The sequence below is a fragment of the Lipotes vexillifer genome, unplaced genomic scaffold (genome assembly GCF_000442215.2).
Source record: "Lipotes vexillifer unplaced genomic scaffold, Lipotes_vexillifer_v1.1 scaffold311, whole genome shotgun sequence".
NCBI lineage: Eukaryota > Metazoa > Chordata > Mammalia > Artiodactyla > Lipotidae > Lipotes > Lipotes vexillifer.
In genome coordinates this window covers 542,617-565,877 of record NW_006791012.1, presented here as the reverse complement: position 1 = coordinate 565,877, position 23,261 = coordinate 542,617, and the positions used below count along the sequence as shown (strand labels likewise).

The 23,261-nt window shown below is 36.7% G+C and overlaps 1 protein-coding gene across 1 annotated transcript in view; it reads left to right on the top strand.

Moving 5' to 3' along the window:
- APLF (aprataxin and PNKP like factor) overlaps window positions 1–22,733 on the top strand; it is a 96,978-nt gene extending 74,245 nt beyond the window's left edge. Inside the window, exons 9-10 of the mRNA XM_007464085.1 lie at window positions 13,564–13,610; window positions 22,531–22,733. Of these exons, the coding sequence (XP_007464147.1) occupies window positions 13,564–13,610; window positions 22,531–22,733 (250 nt within the window). The remainder of the gene's footprint in view (window positions 1–13,563; window positions 13,611–22,530) is intronic.
- Window positions 22,734–23,261: the final 528 nt, after the last annotated feature.

Below are 23,261 nucleotides of genomic sequence, written 5' to 3'. Positions count from 1 at the left end.
TCAGGATAATACATGACTGTACATTTCTTTGATGACCAGGCAAGAACTGTTAGAGCTTGGCTGGGAAGTTCTGATTCATCTGCCATATTCACCAGACATTGCACCTTCAGGTTTCCATTTATTTCGGCCTTTACAAAATTCTCTTAATGGAAAAAATTTCAGTTCCCTGGAAGACTGTAAAAGGCACCTGGAACAGTTCTTTGCTCAAAAAGATAAAAGGTTTTGAGAAGATAGAATTATGAAGTTGCCTGGAAAATGGCAGATGGTAGTGGAACAAAACAGTGAATATGTTGTTCTGTAAGGTTCTTGGTGAAAATGAAAAATCCGTCTTTTATTTTTACTTTAAACACCGAAGGAGCTTTTTGGCCAACCCAATACTATGATACCATTATTAAATAAATCTTTAATATCTCAGTATTCTGTCAGGTATGCCAATTCCCTTACAGTCTCATAATATTTTTTTTCTTTTTGTATCTTTGCATCCAGATCCAGTTAAGATCCATGTATGACAAAAAATGGCCATGTTTCTTAAGTTATTTAATCAATAGGTTCCTCTTTGTTTTTTCCCCTGCAATATATTTGCGTAAGAAAGCTGACCATTTGTACTGAGGAGTATCCCTTAGTCTGTATTTTGCTGATTGCATTACCAAATTGTCATTCATTATGTTCCCTTGTATTTCCTCATAATTGATGGTTAGAAGCTAGTTATGTGTTTGTTGCAGATCTCTGACTTCTAGTAGTACTTTGTCTCTGAAACACTACCTGAGTTAGAGATTTCACTCTGCCTTTTTGAAGATTCAGATTCAGAACTTAAGTCTCTCAGACCTCCAGGAACTCAGCAAATATTTCCTGGGAAAAATCAGCCTTGTGTTTGGGGTTCCTTTAGTTTCTAGACTGTTGTGACAACACCATGAGATCATGATAAGCTGTACTAATTTCTCTCCTAAAATAGTGTGCCTCCACTTGGTCCAAATCTTATCCTTAGCCCACACTAAGAATTGTCAAAGGCTTCTACGGAAGAAAGGAGCCAGTTATTGTCAGCTCACCTAGGGAGGACTTTTTCCTCTTTGGAATTTTAGATAATATAAAATTCTCGTTGCTCCCACAATTCTCTCATAAATATATTTTTAACCATTTATCAAGGGTTTTTTTCTAGTTGTTAAAACAAGAGTATTAACATGCCATGATGTCCTGCACCCTTTTCAGAAGCAAAATACAAATATGCGTATTCTCGAGGAGAATAAAAACAAAATGCAAAGCCTTGCTAAGAATAATGATGTCAAAAATTGCTGCCTTTATTTCATCAATCTCTTTAAATGGGGGCAGAGTAGGGAATAGTCAAGAGAAATTACTCAAAGGCCAGTGACTCACATGTACTAGTAGAAACTTTCATATCTATATCTAAATATATTTATATGTATGTATGTTTTATTTTTCTTTTTCATCTGTTGAGCTGCTTGGTGTCATTGTTTCCACTTGAAGATAAAATCGTAAGATTTTTTTCTCCCTCATTAATTTTAATTACAGTTTAGAGAGACTCTTGGAGAATGTTAGATATGATTGCTTACTCTGGCTACTGTTTTACAAATAAGGGAATGGAAACAAAGAAAGATTGAGTTGCCTAAGACTCCAAAGCTAGTGAGCTCAAAACCAAGTCTCCTCCCTCCTCCGGTGCAGCCTTTCTCTGTGTTGTGGCCTGATTCCACCATTGTTAGCACTTCTAAAGTATTGATAGTGCTTGCCTTTTTAGCCACATGGCAAAATAATATTTTGCAGTTAAAAAAAAACAAAACCCAGATAAAGTACTTCGAAGAAATTGTGAATTTTTCAAATCAACAAGATACTAGAAACTAGATTGTAGAAGCATGATATATATTTATATATCCTTTCTTGTCACATTATCATTTTTAGTTAGGCAAAAAACACATCTAGTAAATTTATGTTGTATCATTTCTATAATTAAATTGATATAATGTTATGAGCTATTTTTTCTTTAACAATATTGATTTGCAAGAATAAATTATTTTTTTAGCCATATACTGTTTAGTGCTGTTAAAAAATGATTTAAAGAAGACAGTGTGGGTGATACAAATTAACTTTATAAAACAGACAGTCTCCATTTGGAGAAGTGCAATATGGGGCAGAAGACAGGAAGTTTTCATAGGATGAAGAATTAAAGAACAAGGAAGAGAAAAATAGAAAATGTCTGATTGGCTGGGGCCCCATAGTCAACCTTGTTTGGGGTGAGAAGGAACAAAGAAATAAGTATAGAGCCCAGAGTTGGTTTGGCCTGTGGGGATTGGCTGACTGGATACACGGTGTCTCTGGTCAAGCACAGCATTTACAGGGACCTGAAAGTTATCTTAAGTTTCAGTTTGCTGACATGGCACCCTAGGCAGGAGTGGCTCCATCTTGGTCCTAGATGTTTGTTTCAGTAGCGCTAGAATATAAGCCTACTGTATCAGAATTACAAAATATTCTAAATTAGCTTGCTTAAAAGCAAGTTTTTAGGTAAATGCATGCCAGGTTTTTCCTGTAGCCATAGAAGAAAAATATTGAAGCCTCACGGATCATAAAATAACCCACGAAATCAGCCAGAAATTAATATATTTAGAAAAGTAAAGACATACATGTTCTAAAAGTAAAGTTGTGATAAGCCTGTATTCCATGATGGTTGAGACATTTGGAAGAGAGATGAAATTCATGGGCTAAAACATCTTTGTTTGCTTTTTATCTTTAAAAATTTGCCTTCACAAAACAGGATAAGAATTATTCTCAAGTAAAAACAAGTATTCTCTCAAGTGAAATGCTAGGTTGGCTTTTAATCTGTTTGCTTCCCGATCTTACCTTCTAATCCCTTGAACGTGTCCAAGTCAGTTTCTCGTTTTGATAAATCTAGGTGATCTCAAATGTTATATAATACATTAAATAATCTTAATCTTATACTGTATCAGCTACCTAAATTTATATGGTATTGTTTTGTAGTTACAAGTATTGTCATCTGTGGTCAAAGTTTTTATCACTAGAGAGCAAATATGCAAACATAAAACTGTACATACATGGGTATACTTAATTTTCAGACATTTCATCCAATGAGTAAAACATGAGTAAAATAAAAAAACAGATATGGCTCACATATTAATAAATGTATTCTATAGTAAAATAAAGATTCCCATAGCCCATATAATATAGGAGGTTGATGTTGAACAAAGGATCTTTAATTATTAAATTTTATTTCTTCTAAAACTACAGGCATTATTAATATTTTCTCTGACATTATACTTTTAAGAATCTAACAAAGTTAAATCAGCTTGAAAAATGATAATTTGAAAGAACTAGTTGTTATCATTTTCAGTATCTCACTCATTTAACCAGTTTTCTTCCCTTTGCGCTATACGCTGCAGCCTGTCAGAAGACTCGTTCTGTTTAATGCATTTGATTAGCTTAAGGTACTTGTCTAAATTAGAACATTAGATACTTAATGTCCAGGATAATCCAGTGATTGCTGTGCTTGCCTCTGACCCACTTCCTCTGGTGCATAATAGGATTTTATTCAGTGCATTACTCCTGTTCTTATTTGTTAAATTAAGCACTAAACTTAAAATATATATACACTAAAATGAACAGAATCCATCTTCAACCAGCTTAGTGTAAAAATGTCAAGTCAAACACGTATATTGTCTTAAGATTTACAAAACCTTAGGCAGGCATGTATTATACAAATGAAAGTGTTGTTGCCTTCATGTTTTCCAGAAGCCAATGCCCCATTTTTTTAATATTACTTACAATACCTTCTAAGAGGGATGACATAAGGAAGTGTATCAGTCATCAACTATAAGTGCTCTCATTGTAGTGAATCTGCAGTATGATCTGTATAGTGTGAAAAAACATAAGTGTTTTTGCCACAAGCATAATTTGTTGATATTAAAATTACTATCTTTTTTATTTGTTGATCCAGATTTATAGCTATGATCTAGTCTTTTCCTATTTTCTCTTTTATTTTCAAAGTGTTCCAAGTTATTGCAGTATTATCTTAATTGATCCTGTATGCAAATGTACACCTTAAACTACAAGATACTGATTTTTAGAAGCTGCTTAATTAAAAAAAAATAGGAATGTGTGTGTTTAGTGTAAATTCATACTATATTATTTGAGGCAAAATAAATAGGTTTTAATAGGGAAACTCTAATTGCCTCGTAGTTGAGATTCCCAGAATCAGTCATGTGAGGCTGTCGATTATTTTATTTGTATTATTTTATTTGTTTTTTATTTTATTTTTATTATTGTATTATTTTATTTGTCGATTATTCTTAAGAATAATCAAAGTTGATCGCATTTTTATAGGATCTGCATATATAGGAAGTAACCTGTCATCACTTGCCACGCTTACGGTTCTTTAATCATATGTAAGAATACAGTCTTAGAAGAAAGTATCTTACAGCAAATGTTAATCACTGGCTGCACAGTTTTACCTGAGACTTGGCTATAAATTTTTGTTTAACTTCATTTAGAAATAGCAGTAACAGCAACAAAAAAGAAGTAGCAGTAACAGCATTGCTGCTTGACATGTAATGTGTCATATAGCCTTGACAAAATGTGCTAGAGTGTCTTCTGTGGTTTTGTTTTTCTTTCTCCTTTATTTGAATATACATTCCCTTTCATATTAATGTTTGTTTTTCTTTGTTATATTTAGTGTTAATTGCACATGTATACAAATTTTCAGAGCTCTCTTGGCAGAGATAGTAAATTGTAATGATTTTCAGTTAGCAGATTGACTACTTTCTCTTATTTTATGCTGGCTTAAATATTTGTTAATTTTCCTTTTTCTCCTAAATTTGAGACTTAGATATTTGAAAACATAGGATTCATGTTTTTGCTTTAGGCTTTAAAATAAGTGTTGAATTTCAGAAGTGCAAGATAAATTATTTTGGCATGAAAAACATATAGTACGATCATTTATTCATTGAGTGAATGTTGAGCGTCTGATGTACTAGTCAGTTTTATAGAAGTTGATGTAAAACAGTACTTTAGATTCATTTTAAGATTTTGAGTGGTAGGTTTGGTATTAAGTTATCAAATTTTTGGAAGTAAACAAAAATAAAAATGATTACTCTGTTCTTGTCACTGCCTAGTTAATCTTTAGGTAGCTCTTTATGATGGAGAGATAATGGGTTTTGAAATCAGCAGACTTAGGTTCTAGTTATGGTTATGTCAATTCTGTAGCAAAACTTTGAATGTCGTTTGATTTTCCTAGGCTTCAGTTCCTCATGAAAACAAGAAGGTTGGATCATTTGTGCTCTGGGGGCCTCCATTCAATAGTGGGGAAATCTAGAACAGAGAGAAATATAGTCATATTCATAAAGTCAGATCAGTTACATTCATGGCTACTCTTCCTTAGCCTTCTTTGCTGTCTCCTTTTTCCCACCTGTAATTATTGCTCAGCCCCAGGATTCAGTTCTTTGATCCTTTCCCTTCTCTGTTCTTATTCCCTAGGTGAGCTAATTCAGGGTAATGGCTTCAGACTCAAATGTTTAAAATGCCTGCACTTGGTTGTAAAATAGGTCAAACTTATATCAGAAACAGACCTCTTTTTTTTCCCCCCCCCGTTGCGGAGCTCAGGCTCCGGACACGCAGGTTCAGCGGCCATGGCTCACAGGCCCAGCCGCTGCGCAGCACGTGGGATCTTCCCGGACCGGGGCACGAACCCGTGTCCCCTGAATCGGCAGGTGGACTCGCAACCACTGCGCCACCAGGGAAGCCCAGAAACAGACCTCTTGATTTTGGTCATGAAAACAACTCTTTCCACAGGCCCAGCCGCTGCGCAGCACGTGGGATCTTCCCGGACCGGGGCACGAACCCGTGTCCCCTGAATCGGCAGGTGGACTCGCAACCACTGCGCCACCAGGGAAGCCCAGAAACAGACCTCTTGATTTTGGTCATGAAAACACCTCTTTCCCAAGTGTTCTCCACCTTTGTAAATGACTTCACCATTCACATAGTGTTTAGGCCCCAAACCAAGACATGCCCTTGATTCTTCTCTTTTCTTCACATCACGCATTCAATCCATTAGCAGTTCTTGCCATTTCAACCTTTAAATACATTAAGAACCTGACCATTTCCTCCTTCCTCTACTTCAGTCTCTTAGTCATAACCACTGTCATCTCTGACCTGATGTACCGCAGTAGCTTCTTAACTGATATCCTTGTTTCTTTTCTTGCCCCTTAATAGTTCATTTTCCACACAGCAACCAGAGCAGTTCTCTAAAAATAAGTCATATCATGTTGATTTCTTACTCAGAATCATCTGATAGCCTCCCACAAAACTCTTTACCACGGCTTACAAGTTCTTCTCTGACTTCCTTGCCTACTCTGTTCCTTCTCCCTCATTCTCCTTGAGCTATACAAATCTTTGTTTTTCCAAATACCCTAGGGCCATGGCAAATTTGAAGACATTTTTTATTTTCTCTTACTGGGTGTTCTTCCTTCAGATATGTATTTGTTATTCATGTGTCTATATCATTAACACCAGAAATGCTTTCGAAAATGTATATTTAAAAATATAACAGCTCATAAAAACCTGGTGTAGTTATGGGTGTATATGTCTATCTTTAGAACCCAAAGATTTAAAAAAAGTCAAAAAACAGGATTTTGAGGCCTGCTGAGTTACAGAAAATGCTATTTGTGGAAAAGGTTGATGTAAATCTTTTACGAATGAATTCTAAGTATTTCCATTCATTATTAGGAAAAAGTCCTGGGTGGAATTTTGCATTGTCCTTGAAAGTTACTTCAGATGTTCATATGTCCCCAAAGAGCTGTACAGTATTGCCACTTAGCCTTAACCCAGGGTTATATGAAAAAGACTTTCTGCTTTATTATTAATAACTGATTTTTAAAAATAGGATATGCATAGGCAAATGTTATAAAATATTCTATAAATATGTGAAATGCAACTGGGGAAATATTCAGCAATAATAATTTTATGTATTATTGAAGGAAAAATTCAGCTTTCTAGTATTAGTTGGCAATTACTTTTACTGGCATATAGAATTTTTAGACATTATTGGCTATCTTTTTATTTATTTATTCATTTATTTATGGCTGTGTTGGGTCTTCGTTTCTGCACGCGGGCTTTCTCTAGTTGCGGCGAGCAGGGGCTGCTCTCCATCGCGGTGCGCAGGCCTCTCACTGTCGCGGCCTCTCTTGTTGCAAAGCACAGGCTCCAGACGTGCAGGCTCAGTAGTTGTGGCTCACGGGCCTAGTTGCTCCTCAGTATGTGGGATCTTCCCAGACCAGGGCTCGAACCCGTGTCCTCTGCATCGGCAGGCAGATTCTCAACCACTGCACCACCAGGGAAGCCCTGTTGGCTATCTTAAAGTAAAATTGATTTCTGTTCCTATAAAAATAGTTGACACCTGTAAAATGCTTAATGGCCTACAAATGTTTATGCACATCACTTCATTTAATGCTTCAAACAACCCTGTGTGAGGTAGGCAGTATTTTTCCCTGCTTTACAGATGAGGAAGTGGAGACTTGGTCACAGGACTTGCCTTGAATCATATAACCAGTAAACTGTAGTTTGAATTCAGAGTCGGTTCTTCTGATCTCGAAACCTGAACTCCTTCCACAGCATAATGCTGGTGATCTAAAGTTTAACAAGCCAAATGAGAACTGGTCCAAGTCACAGTGGCATCTATCTCTTAAGCGTTTGTGAAGGACACTCTGTGTTCCTGTTAACTGGAGTGATTGATTGACTAGAGCTAAGTGTCCTATGATGCTGAGCAGTCAGTATCTCAGGAACCTGATTGCAGTGGTGTCTGCTTAGTATGGTTGTTGGATTTTCATTGTTTCCTGGGGAAGTAATATGAATTGTTAATGGCAGGAAATTCTAACATATTTTAGTCCTAGGTTTGTATAAAAAGCTTCCGTGAGTACTTTGATTATTAACTTTGTAGGTGTGAATGCAGAGCAATTTCAGCACATTGACATTCTTTTCAGCCTAATGAGAATAGGCATTCTTTGGCTTATATCCAACAGAAAAACTGCCTTTCAAAGGATGGACTTCTAAAAGCATCACGATCCATGGATTACAATTTCCAAAAAAAGAAAAAAATTAACATTAATGTAAGAAAACTCATCAGTCTAGCAGTTACTAGAAATCGTGTTTTGTACCAGCCAATGAGAATTTTATTGCAAATGTTTTTGTTTTTTTTTAAAGATTGGCATTTTTATTTTATTTATTTATTTATTTATTTGGCTCTGTTGGGTCTTCTTTGCTGTGTGCGGGCTTTCTCTAGTTGCGGGGAACGGGGCCTACTACTCTTCATTGTGGTGCGCGGGCTTCTCATTGCGGCAGCTTCTCTTGTTGTGGAGCACGGGCTCTAGAGCGAAGGCTCAGTAATTGTGGCATGTGGGCTCTAGAGCGCTGGCTCGGTAGTTATAGTACACGGGCCTAGTTGCTCTGCGGCATGTGGGATCTTCCCGGACCAGGGATCGAACCCGTGTCCCTTGCATTGGCAGGTGGATTCTTAACCACTGCACCACCAAGGAAGTCCCGCAAATGATTCTTTCAAGCTCTTTTCAACAATCATTTTCTTAAGAAATAATAGTATAGGTAGCAAAAACAAGTGTCTTTTTTCCTCTTAAATAGGAAAATAGAAAATATCTCATCATTTTGGAAACTCATGTAAAGCTCAATTAAAAAAAAAAACTCTTGGGCCTCCCTGGTGGCGCAGTGGTTGAGAGTCCGCCTGCCGATGCAGGGGATACGGGTTCGTGCCCCGGTCCGGGAGGATCCCACATGCCGCGGAGCCATGGCCGCTGAGCTTGCGCGTCCGGCAAGGGGAGAGGCCACGACAGTGAGAGGCCCACGTATTGCCAAAAAAAAAAAAAAAAAAACCTCTTTTTGAAGGAAAAGAGTTGATTATATTGTAGTAGGTAATTTATGAAAAATATAGTCGAATGCCACCTTGTAAAAGGTACTCTTGTAAGTGCTATAAAAGATATTTAAAAATGTAAGAAAAACCCATGACCTCCAGCAGCTCATTTGACAGATGATGAGATAATACACACACACACACACACACACACACAAACATTTGTGTTGAAAATTTAGATGACAGTATAAGAAATTATGTGATAAGTACCGAATGATGGATATGGACAAGATGTTCTGGAGATATTTCCCAGTAATTATCAGAGTTGTTTTCCTGCACAAGGTACTTAGACAAGCAGTGTAGAGTTAGAAGAATATTCTTGGCAAAAAGGCTCTGAGCAGTATGGAGATTCCTTTAAAAACTAAAAATAGAACTCCTATATGACCCAGCAGTCCCACTACTGGGCATATACCCTGAGAAAACCATAATTCAAAAAGAGTCATGTACCACAATGTTCATTGCAGCTCTGTTTACAATAGCCAGGACATGGAAGCAACCTAAGTGTCCATCAGCAGATGAATGGATAAAGAAGATGTGGCACATATATACAATGGAATATTGCTCAGCCATAAAAAGAAACAAAATTGAGCTATTTGTAATGAGGTGGATGGACCTAGAGTCTGTCATACAGAGTGGGGTATGTCAGAAAGAGAAAGACAAATACCGTATGCTAACACATATATATGGAATCTAAGAAAAAAAAATGTCATGAAGAACCTAGAGGTAAGACAGGAATAAAGACACAGACCTACTAGAGAATGGACTTGAGGACATGGGGAGGGGGAAGGGTAGGCTGGGACAAAGTGAGAGAGTGGCATGGACATATATACACTACCAAATGTAAAATAGATAGCTAGTGGGAAGCAGCCACATAGCACAGGGAGATCAGCTCGGTGCTTTGTGACCACCTAGAGGGGTGGGATAGGGAGGGTGGGACGGAGGGAGAAGCGAGAGGGAAGTGGGGATATATGTATATGTATAACTGATTCACTTTGTTATAAAGCAGAAACTAACACACCATTGTAAAGCAATTATACTCCAATAAAGATGTTAAAAAAAAAAAAAAAAAAGGCTGTGAGCAAGTGCCTATCAATGGCAAAAAATCAAAAACTTTTTTCCCAAAGTAGAAATGAAGGATTGGGCTGCAAATAAAGGTGGAGGGACCTTGAAGGAGAGGATAATTTAACATTGAGAATACTTACCTTCTTTACATTTAAATTGCTATGTAAACAAAACATGCCTAAAATTTGTTTTTGAGTATGTTCTTTTGCACATAAATGTGATGATACATTTTTGTTTCTGCTTTGGCTCATTTTCATATTGAAGTCTATCTATTCTGTGAGTTATAGCATCGAGAAAGAATTAAAGTATTTTTGAAAATACCCCAAAACAGGAAACTTTTGAACCTGTCCCAGAGGATATTTTTTCTTCATTTTCAATGAATTAACTAGCAGAATCTCTATTGATATTAATTAATTAATACTTTTGTTTTAAATGGGAAGTTTGATCTCTAAGTTAAATGTGGAAAAGTAGCAACTCAGCTAGTTTCTTCTGGTCTACATTGTAGTCTTAACACCTGCCTTTTAATGAAAATAGCAAGTTCTCCTAGGAAAGGATGGAAACTATTAGCAGAACCTCAGAGAAACAGCTTTTTCCCCTCTAAGGCAGATGAGAATCTGCACATGGAGCTGAAATTTTCTGAGCACAGAATTTCATAACACATATTTCTGCTCTTCCTTTTTGCAATATACCAGTGTAAACTTTTTTCCCTATTCGTTTATTCTGAAATGGCTTGCCTTTTCTTAGGTAGTGTGTGAGGTTAGATAATGTAAATGGAGTATGTGAGTGCAACTGTGTATGTGTTCCAAGATGATGGGGAACCACCTTCTGCAACTTTGGGGTTGAACCATTACCTCCATCCCCACCGTGGTTTCTTTTCTTTTTTTAATTGGGGTATAGTTGTTTTACAGTGTTGTGTTAGTTTCTACTGTACAGTGAAGTAGAGTTCCCTGTGCTATACAGCAGGTTCTCAATGGTTATCTATTTTATACAAATTATATATTATATATTATATATATTATATATATATTATATATATTATATATTATAATTATATATATATATATATAATATATATGTCAATCCTGATACTGTGTCTTCATTTGGCCTTTTAAAAAAGTTCCTCTTCCTTTCAGTCTTGCTAGCCTGACAGTGGATGTCCATAGTCTTTTAACTGGTATTTGGTACACAGACTGTACTTGTCTCCATTAACTCACTTAGTTTCATTTCTATAATTTTTTTTTTTTTTTTTTTTTTGCGGTACTTGGGCCTCTCACTGTTGTGGCCTCTCCCGTTGCGGAGCACAGGCTCCGGACGCGCAGGCTCAGTGGCCATGGCTCATGGGCCCAGCCGCTTGGCGGCATGTGGGATCTTCCCGGACTGGGGCACGAACCCGTGTCCCCTGCATCAGCAGGCGGACTCTCAACCATTGCACCACCAGGGGAAGCCCTCTATACTTGTTTTTAAAGTCTGACATTTAGTTACTTGAGAGTTTCTAAAGCAGCTTTTGAAGGAGGCTCCAGTAGCAAACAATTAAGACCATATTGAACTTTTCAACAGTCCTGCTCTGTTAAGGGCAAAGCAGGAAAAGGTTAGGACTTCTTGGTACCTGAAGCAAACATGTATTAAAAGGAAGGAGAAAAAGCCTTTAAATCTCAAATGACTGTAGATAGATAATAATGAGGCATCTGTGTAGAATGTTAACACTTGAAGAATCTTGAAGATATATGGAATTTCTGTGTACTAATCTTGCCACTTTTCAGTAGTTTGACATTTTTTCAAAATAAAAAGTTACTAGTATATTTTACCACATAAAAAAAGAAAAAGATTTTTAAAAGGTTACCAAAAACAATCTCAAAGGATCAGCAATTTTTTCCAGATTATTGATGAAAAATACCTTTGGTATTAATGTCCCCCATTTTTCTGTTCTCCCTCTCTTGATGTCCAACATTAATTGTACTTTAATAAAGACAGAATTAAACAAGATAATGACCTGTGCCAGCATGTTCAGTAAGGAAAGATCTTCCCACGAAGCATCATGGCAGCATTTTTCATTTGCAGCTCCCTTCATCACGTTTAAGTTATCCAGTTTATTTCTTTCAACTTTGAAGTTTCTTTTCCATCAAAAGGTCAAATTTGGGTTAATTACCCCAAACACACAATCTTTTGGTGAATCTTTTTTCCACTTTTCAAAACTATTGAGTTATGACCCCAGTTAATTGTGTGGTTGCACTCTCGTACTGTGTTTAATGCTCATATTGTAGGAAAAGTTACCCCAAAAGAAGAGATATTAGCAGTGAGAAATGTCGCTGACACCTGACACAGAGCCTGGCATGTAATAAGTGGCCCATGCCTATTTCTTGGATCACTGATGAATGAATCAATAGCTAACAGTAATTACTTACCGCCTACTACGCCCTTAAACTGAGGACTTAATTGTGTATTACTCCTGAATCCTCACAACAGCTTCATGTGAACTGTATACCTCAGCACATGTCTACTGTCAGCGCTCCCCGGCTCTCCTTCGTCAGTCCCCTAAGAGAAGGGTACCCGCCAAGTGGATCATGATAAACCAGTTGCTGCTTTGGGGTTTTGCTGCCTGGGTAGTTTTGTACTTTGTGGAGGATGTGTTGTATACACAGTGTACCCAAACATTTGTTTAATGAAATGATAGAAGCAATCATCAATATATATAATCAAAAGTAGATATTCAGGGCTTCCCTGGTGGCGCAGTGGTTGAGAGTCCGCCTGCCGATGCAGGGGACGCGGGTTCGTGCCCCGGTCCGGGAAGATCCCACATGCCGCGGAGCGGCTGGGCCCGTGAGCCACGGCCACTGAGCCTGAGTGTCCGGAGCCTGTGCTCCGCAACGGGAGAGGCCACAATAGTGAGAGGCCCGCGTACCGCAAAAAAAAAAAAAAAAAAAAAAGTAGATATTCAAACAGTAGTTTCTGTTTGACTTTGGGATATGTTATTATAAATTTCTCGATGCAAACTGACTTTCTTGTTTTCTCATAACAGTTGATTGGTGTTCTTTGGAGAGACATGACTTACATGCTTTTGTCTTTGGATTCTAGAATAGCCTTAGAAGTATCCTTTTAGATATTACACACACACACACAATTTGATATTTTGTGTTATATACTTTATATACTAATTTACCTCATATCTTTATATGTGTGATAAATGGCATTGACATTTTAGAAATACGGTATACTGTATTATATTTTATTTGTCTCATACTGCCTTTCTGTAGAATGTCAGTCATGAGGGCAGCACTTTATCTGGTTCATCACTCTGTCTTTGCATCTAGAAGTATGCCTGGCATGGAGTAGGCACTCAGTAAATGTAATTAAAAAGCAAATGCTTTGTACAGTATGGTGACTATAGTTAACAGCAACAACAATAACAAAGCAAATGCTTTTCAATAAGAGGTTTACTGCTAATTTTATTCATAGGTTAGTGAGTGCTCTAGTTTAATTTAAATAGTCCTCTTCCTTTTCAGTGATTGTCAAACTAGACCTTATATTTGCTTTCTTTCTCTTTTTTTCCCTTTTTTTTTTTTTTTTTAAAGGAAGAATCCCCAGCACAAGATAGAATATAGACATAGTACCTTTCCAGGTAAGTAATTTTCCTTCAGGAAACTCCAAATGAAACAGACCTTCAAATGGATTCTCCTGTTAAACCTAGATACAGTTTCCAGTTATTGTGAATTTTTTTAATCTCTGCTTCTGTGAATTTGTTAAATTGCTGATTTTAATAATTTTCTTGGATTTAATAACTGATGAGTTTTTATATAGCAGATGTTTTCTACAATCATTGTCCAACAGTATATATTTGCCTTGGTATCTGTTGTGATTCTTTTGTTTGCAGGTACCTTAAAACAAAATCTCAAACTGGCCTAAATGATAAAGAGATCATATTGGCTTCTATAACTGAAAAGTCCAGAAGCAGGGCTAGATTGGACAAGATTTGTTGCTTTGGCTCATTAATAATGTCAATAATGTCACCAACACCCAATTTCCTTCCATCATCCTGTCTTTAGAGGGGTGATTTTTATCCTAAGACTGGCTCCTCTCCCCACCAAGGAACTATATGCATCCTTATTCAACTGGCTGAACTCCATTTAACATGGTAAACTCCCCGTGTTTACATGTAAGGAGAGAGAGAGAACAACTTTGACTCTTGCTATTCCTAGGAAAAATCATAAAATTAACTTTTTTTAAACTGGATTAGGTTACCTTCTTATTCTTGAATTAATCACTGTGACCACTGATTAGTTTGTTCCACCCTTGGAACCAAGGTAGAGTCCCTTTCTTCAGAACCACAGAGATCCCCAGTAGAAGCTAGTTTTGGGGAAGGAGAAGGGGAGATAGACACCAGAGATGCAACTATTGAATGACCGTCATTCCTGTTTACATCAGTCTGTTTTACCTTCTGTTTCCCCTGCTTCCGAACTCTAATATTTTTTCCCGTTAACAACTTCTGGCTTCTTCGTATCATTTATATAATGCAGAGGCCAATTCAGCATCCAGTATTTCTGCCCACAGAGTGAGAGAGTAAAATGTACTATCCAGGCTATGCCCACTTGCCTTTGTATATGTATAAACACAGCCAACTTGTAACCAAGTGATAAAAATAATTAATGTCACCACAAGGGAATTCTATTTGCTATTTCTTATTGAAACACACTTCAGTGCTTTAATACTCCAGATACAGATTTAATCACTTTATCTGAGCTAATGTGGTACGGAGTTTATATGTTATCCTTTTCTTTATTGGGGCTGTATCTAAAGCTATAGCTTTTATGGTTATTAAATTAACTTTCCTTTGAACAATAATGTAATAATATTTGATTGAAACTCTATTTTATTGACAGATTTCAGCACTGCCCCATGAAAGTGCATTTGACACATTTGTATATCTTTACAGAACTAGGAACCATTTTCCTAAAACCGACAATATGCATCATATGGCATAGTTAAAAGTATCTGAATTTTCTTTGAAAAATCTCTTTGAATTATCATTGAAGTGTCTTCTGAATGAAGAACGTATTTTTAGAACAATTAACTTTTCTTAAAAACTGTTTATTTTGTTGGAAAGACAGTTGTGGTTTTTTTATAAGTATGATATTTTAATGTAACGGTTTAGCCTTATATATTTAATGTACTTTCAAGAGTTGTTGTGTGGCAATATAGTCAGAATATCTCTTCCTACTCTAAAAACCTATAAATTAAGGTATCTGGGGTATTTAAAATATTAAATGTTGAGGTCTCATACTTCTTAATTTAGAGATACCTAAAATAAAATGCTAACATACTTGTTTTTCTTATTTCCCAAATCTTTAAAGTTTAACATTACCCAAGATCTTAATCTGATTTATGTAACAATTCATTTACTCATTCACTCATTTATTCATTTATTATGTGTCTTCCAAGTGAGCAGGGTTACAGAGATACATGCTTGGGGTTCTGGTTCTACATGCTTGGGGTGAGATGCTCTAAAATCTTGGAGGAAAGGGATGGAGCACTTTTTGCCAGGGTTTATCAGGGTGGACTTGATAAGGGAATTTTAAGTTGGTCTTTACAGATGGTAGGATTTCAATTATCTTTGTTTCTTAGCTTTGCCTGGGTGGGTATAGGACATCCCAGACAAAGTGAATAATAGATGAGTCAAGGACATTGAGTAGAAAATGGAAAGTTGTGTTTGGAGTTAGAAGGTGGATCAGTTTAACTGACAGGGAGAGTCTCTGTAGTTACTGTGAATGATACTAAAGGGGTGTATTGAAGTCAGATTACAGAAGCTCTTGAAAGCTAGACCAAAGTGGTATTGTGCACCGACAGACAATGGTGAGCCAGTATTTTACCCCTGATGATGAGCAGTCTGAATTAGAGTAGGGGAAGCCTTCTGGAGATGAGTTAGGTAGTTGAATAAAGGACCAGAACTAGGCTACCATGAGAGTAGGAAGATAGGATTGGATACAAGTGAGATTTTGAAGGAAGAGTCAATAGGATTTGCCAACTGATTGGTTGTGGTGTGGGGGGTGGGATGAGGTAAAGGAAATAGGAATGACTGAAAATTAAAGTACAGATTATCAGGAGGCTGGAGATGATAATAGAGATCAGGAGGAAGAAATAGGTAGTTTGTGGGGTTTTTTTTTTTAACACATGTTAAATTTGAGGTGGGGGTATCATAAATACATAATAAACAGTAAAAGTCAATATAGACCCATATACTATATACCAAATACTATAGAATTTTATAATACAGAATAACTACATGAAATTCTTATTTAATTTCTGATTTGTAGCACTCCTAAAACACTTCAGTTTGTAAAGTTCTTCCGCACATGTAACAGTTTATGCAGTGTATTCCAATTTTTGTAGGTTAGACTGGTATCATCTGTTAAGCTTCTTATATATCTAATTGGTTTAAAATTTCACTAACTTTCCACACTTTTTCATAGTGCTGCAGTTTTAGCACAACGTATTGAATACAAGAGTAGTCAATGCCAGGAAAGTTTTATTTTAAACTTTCTTAGCTACCTTACTTGTTGACAGCATTTGAAAGAAATTATCATCAGCATTTTATTACCTGATTATTGGAGTCATTCTTTCTGGCTTTGATTATTATGTGATAGTCATGATTCTAGGTGATCAGTACCATTCATGGCTCAAAATCTAGAATGTCCTACTGATAGCTATTTTCATATTTCTCTAGTTCTACAGTTGTATGCACACATGTGCTTATGGAGACTTTTTTCTTTCCAGAAGTAGAAATTAAAAGATCTAGAAAGAAAGCTATTAAGAAAGGTTGGTGAAACTTAAATGAGATTCTGTAAACTGCTGCTTACTGTGGGGAAACCTGAGAGATTTTGGAACATATAAAAGGCTAATGCAGTGGTGTTTTAAAAAAGAACTAAACTTAATGTGTAATAAAGTGGATCAGACCTGCACAAACTGCTTTCCCGAAGTTAAAATATGAATACCCAACTAGTAGCTTGGTCTTTAGTAGTAAAATGAGGCTTTTAAAAATGTTTATTCTTATAGTATGTAGTAAGCTTTCATCTTTAGAGATGCTGGGCTAAAGTATTTTTTCACTTAAATGAAAATTAATATCCTAACTAGTCCTAAGATATACTGGAAAAGAAAGGAAAATAAAACGTGAAGAATTATTGATGTTAAGCTGTAATGAGACATCTGTCTTATTATTGCCTATTACCAGAAAACTATTTGGAGAAAATCAGCGATTTGGAAAGATTTTTTTCTCCATGTAAAAATCTTCCAGCATGTATTTGACACAGTATACTCTTCAGTAGCTCTGCAGACTTGGTTCTTGGGATAAGACTTTGATGGTGAAATTTTAAATTGTACAGGAAATATTGGCTACAAACTTCAGAGTTGTCATTCTGTTATTATAAATTCCTCTGCATAAATAGAAAAGTCAGAAATTACCATATCCTAATACCAAATAGTTAATAGCATGTTGTTTCAAATATGTTAAAGAGTTTGTTACTTTTTCTAGAGGTTGTTATTTTTCATTATTATGGTAGAGCAGTGTTACCCATCAGTTTTTTTTAAAAAGTGACAGCTTATTTCTCTTGTGCTGCTTTCAAGTAGTCAAGCTGTCAGCCTGTCTCTGCATTTCATACTCCTGTAGAGAAAATGAAAATTCCTGTTTTGTCCTTAAAATTAGAACTTTGGAGTTGGAAAGGATCTTTGAGGTCATTTAATGAACATCCTTTGATTCACAGATGAAAAGATAAATTCCATTAAATCCCTTGTTCATTGTCATGGGCTTCATGACGCAGATCTTTATGCTTCTACCCTCCCAGTCTATCTCTTTTTCTTAAACCATGCTATTTTTTAAAGAGACTTCTTGTTGGGTGAGGGGAATGGAACACCACATAAAAACAGCAAAAACTAGCAGCTAAAAACTTAAAAGTGACTTATGTGAAGATAGAGGAAAAATTATTCCTTCCAAGCTCACCTTGATTTGGAAGAAACAAGCTCACTTCTGATTTCTTAGACATGCTCAACAATTATATTTCAAATAAGGTAGCTGCAATGTAAGAAAATGCTAAATGTAGGCTCTTATTTTTTCAGAAACAGTATTACGCTATTTAATTCTTTGGAAATCTATTGGAAATCACAACTACAAAAAATAAAACTACAAAAATTATTTTTTTGCTATTGATTAAAAATATTAAACAGTTACTACTCCCTCTCCTGTTATTTTTGTACTTCAGTAAGCTTTTCACTAACCGTAGTGTTCTGTGTACAGCTTTGGGGTCTTGGCTTGGGATCTTCTATGATGTGACTCCCATGACTGAGTTGTCTGATTTTCTAACCAACAAGCTTCCTTGTCTGAGAGGCTTTCTTTGAAATTTTTGTGTAGCAAGCAGGGAGGGTTTATATGAACTTTACTGGCTTCATCACTTTAAATCCAGATATTCAGATACCATGCTTCAGCTTGCTCAGAAAATACTTGCATGGGTGTTTTTTCTTGGTTTCTCTGAATTCCCTTTGCATAAAAACTTATTAATTGTTATGGTAAAGACAGGTTAGGTGCTAGTCATATTTATTTCAGAACCATACCTCCTGAGATTATTCCCACGATTCAGGAAATCATGAAATAATTCAGATCAACAGGTGAGCTGATTCAGAGCATTTTCCAAGTGAGGAAAGTTTCGTTATCTCTATGGCCCAGTTACACTGAAAGGCAGAAACTTATTTCTCTAAAAATACCTTCAGCACTTAAAAAAAAAAAAACCCTCCCACCTAGATGGCATTTGTATTGTGGAATATTTAAAGTCACTACTACAGGGCTTCCCTGGTGGCACAGTGGTTGAGAGTCCGCCTGCCGATGCAGGGGACACGGGTTCGTGCCCCAGTCCGGGAAGACCCCACATGCCGCGGAGCGGCTGGGCCCGTGAGCCATGGCCGCTGAGCCTGTGCTCCGTGACAGGAGAGGCCACAACAGTGAGAGGCCCACATACCGCAAAAAAAACAAAAAAACAAAAATAAAGCCACTACTACAGAATTTGCTACAGGAGGGCCCATTTAATTGATTCCACAAGGACGTCAGCATTCAAAATCCTGAAATGTCGACCTGGGACCACTAACAAAGGACACAGAGCTGAGTTCCGGCACTGACTTGCCCTTCTCATGACTTTGGCTCGTCAGGTGCTTTCACTTGAAGCACAAAGTACCCGTTCTGGAATTTGACTACCAGCTACATTGAGTTCTGTTACCTATGGTTTTTTCAGATTCTGAACTTCCTGTTAAAAGAACATGAATGTGATGTTTATGTAAACATCAAGTGTAATGATGATTTGATAGAGAAAAACAAATTTTTGATGAAACAAGTGTAAGTCTTCTGATTAATACATCCTTATCGCTTGAACAAATGAGCCTACCCAGTAAGTTGCTAAAGATTTCCAGCGTTCATTGAGGCTTAAAGCTCCTTCAATTAGCAGGGTTTAAATAAAAGTCTTTAATGTAATACATTGTGTTGACATGCAGGCTCATGATTAAAAGTGTAGGTTGAAATAAGAAGGGTTTCTGTAAACTAAAGGTGTTCAGCAGTTGATTCGCAAATAGTTCATTTGTTCGTTCATATATTTAACAAATATATGTATATAAAGTACCTTATACGTGTTAGGCACTGTTGTAGGAGCTGAGGATACAATAGAGACGAAGCCTTGCTTTTGTAGTATTTCACGAAAGTGGACAGTGCGCATGTTAACAATTATATGATGTCATGTAGTGATAATTGCTAAGAAGAAAAATAAAGCTTTGTAAGAGGACAGAATGGCAAGGGTGTGCATGGGGATGGGGGGCAGGTCCCATTTCAGATAGGACAGTAAAAGAAGGACTCTGTTAATTTGACATCGGAGCAGAGGCCTGAAGGAGAGAGCAAGCAGGTGATTCTCTGAGGGAGGAGTATGCCAGGCAATGGGAATGGTGCTTCAAAAGCCCTGGAGATGATCCTGCTTGGACTATTCAAGGAGCAACGAAGAGAGGGTAGGATTGGAACGAAGTGTAATTGAAGAATGGTAGATGAGATCAGAAAAGCCAGAAGTGAGCCAGTTTTGTAGGGTATTGGAGGCCAAGAGCTACAAATGAGGACTTCAGATCTTATTTAGAGTGAGATAAAAAGCTATAGGAAGGTTTTCTGGCTTCTTTGTGGAGAACAGATAAGAGTGGAAGTAGGGAACCCAGTTAGGACGATATTGGATTAGACCAGGAAGAAAATGGTGGTATAGGGACCAGGGTATTGGAGTGATGTGAGAAGTGGTGGATGTATTTTGACAGTACAGCCAATAGGGTCTTTTGACATATTAAATATTACAGGGGATATTCAAGGGTGACTCCAAGGTTTCTTGCCAAAGCAGCTGGAAGTTTAGAAAGTTGGAGGAGTCATACATTCAGGACTGATAAGAGAATGACCAGATTTGGGTGAAGTACCTCAAGAGTTTTGTTCTGGAAATGTTGCGTTTCAGATTTCTGTTAGTTACCAAGTAGAGATAATGCACAGGCAGTGAGATAAATGAGTCTGGAATTTAGGCAATGGTCAGAGCTTAAGGTATAACAAATTCGGGAATTTAGGGTATATAACTAGGTGGGATCATCTAAGGAGTATGTCAGAAAAGAGGTCCCAACCTGAAATTTGGGCACTCCAAAATTCAGTGGTTGGAAAGATGAGGAAGATACAGCAAAGGAAATGGAGAAGGAACAGCCAGTAAAGTAGGAGAACCTGACGTTGTTTCGGGTTTATATATTTTTTTCTTATAAATCTGCTAAGATAATTTCAGAATTTGAAAGGAAACTCTTTATTGAGATGTCATTAGTTATATATACGAGATACTTCCAAGAGTAAAGTGGACAAGAACAGAAATACTGCTGCTCTTCCCTCCTCACTCCCTTCCCCATCTGCAGACTGCCCTCTAAATGTGCTTTTAATTGTATTCTATCGTAAAAGTTATATGGGGAGTCGAGATTAGTTAGACATAGAACATGCCCTCAGGATGCTTACAGGAGATAAGAAGTGTACAAAAATAAATATAATGCCAGACTTCCCTTAAGGAACTGGTGTGCTTCTTATGCTAATGAGAATTGTGCGAATTATTATGTAGCCTTTTTAGCTTTGGCTACCAAGAAACTCCGGGAGAAATTTGATGCTCAATTTATATGAATTATGTTAAAAATTGAGGCTGACATACTTATATTCTGCTTTCTTTGTTCTTAGTTTCTACTTTTATTTGTATTTTTATTGTCTCATTATTACTGTTATAAGCTATCTCAAATCCTCTTGGAATGAGTAGTGATTATTAAGAAAAATATAATTGTCTGGGCTATGGAAGTTAAGAAGACAGATAAATTACTTCCTTTGTCATCATTCCCCCATCAAAATTTTTCCCCATCAAATTTCTTAACTTTCATTTACGTTATATCTATCACATATGAACATTTTAGGAAGAAGTTAGCTAAAGCATATACAAAAGTACAAACATTTTTAACCTGTACATTTGCTCTGCATCACAGGGATTGTCCTCTGCCATTCAGAAGATTTCCAGATAGAATCTTCCTACCTGTTTCTTAAATGCTCCACATCTCTCACTGCCTTGTTTTAAACCAACTCTGTTTCTCACTGTGGAAAGAAAATAAAACAGAGTGGGATGAGGGAAGACATGAGTTTTGAGACAGAAGAATTCTAGAATTGTAATTCTACTATTATAATGTTATTTAGAAATCTATAAAGTCTAATGGCTGTTACCATAGTAATCCTAGTCCTATTGAAGTATGAGCTAAATTTTCCAAAGTATGTAAGCTTACATTTCCTCATTTGGTCACAACCCTGGTGTGTCCATCAGATTGTGCTAGGTTTGCAGCGATAACAAACAGTCCTCAAATTTTAGTGCCTTACAACGATAAATAGGTGTATTTCTCCTTCATGTTACATGCATGTAGCTACATGTTGGCTGTGGCTCTGTCTCATGTGTGTTCTCATCCTAACTCTAGGCTGAAGGATCAGCCTCTATCTGGGACACACTGTTCTCCTAGCAGAGGGGAAATGGCAATAGCAGAACCACAGAAAGGCCCCTAAAGCTTCTCCATGGAAGCTGTTACTTCCACTCACTTTTCTTTGGCCAAGTCTGATGTCAGTGGGGGTGGGTAAATAGAATCACATCACAGGGAGCGACAGTGAATTACTGGGACAAAAATACATTCTACCACAGTGGAAGGTAGCATAGCATGAATATGATTATGATATTATTAAGGAACCATTATGAATCTCAGAGGACATTTTAGTCTTGGGAGCCTCATGGTAGGAAATGTTAGAATTAAGCAAATGTTAAAAAAAAAAGTTAGAATTATAACAAATGAGAGCTTTAGCCCCCTTTCTAGAAATTTGTAGTAGTTAGCTTTGTATTAAGTAAAATTAATTCTTCTTGGCAGAAAAGGATATTTTACAGTTAGATGTTTCTAATCCCAGGTTGAGTGGCAATTGATTTGTCATGTACTAAACTGTTTTTCAGTGAGACACATTTCAGATGAAGATGACAGTGTTGGCCAACCCAGTGAGTACAGCGTGCATGACAGCGTTACAGATGATGAGGGAGAAGAATATGAGCCAACAGATGAAGATTCCGACTGGGAACCGGGCAAGGAAGACCTAGAAAAGGAAGATATGGAAGGGCTTTTGAAAGAAGCGAAAAAGTTTATGAAAAGAAAAAAGTAACTCTTCTCTGCAGTAATATATGGCTCATATTTACCATTTCTTTGTGGAAAAATAATTCAGGAACTAAGGAAGCACTTAAGTGATAATTGTTTTCCTTCTTTTTATAGTTATGACTTTACTATTGACTCTTTACAAGTGAAACACTGAAATGTCAACCTTCAGTGTAGTGGATGGAATTTGTTTTGTTTTGCTTTTTCTACCCTATTTAAAGCATCTGGAAATAATAAGCAGACAGAGAGCTAAAAAGAAATAATGGATATTTTTCATGTACTTTGTGTGTTTATAATAAAACTAAAAGCCATAGGTTGCACAAAACATTGGTCTCTTTTCTTTTTTCCAAAGATTCTGTCTTTATATAGAATACTTATGCCAGTATAACCAGGCAGATTACATAATTGCTGGGAAAGCATGCTTCTTTCATTCCTATTAAAGTAGTTCTTCAAGCAGAACCAGGCTTTAAAAAAATAACAGCCATCATATAATGGCTGTTATTTTTTTCTAGAACCCTAGATGTGAGCTTTGCAATTT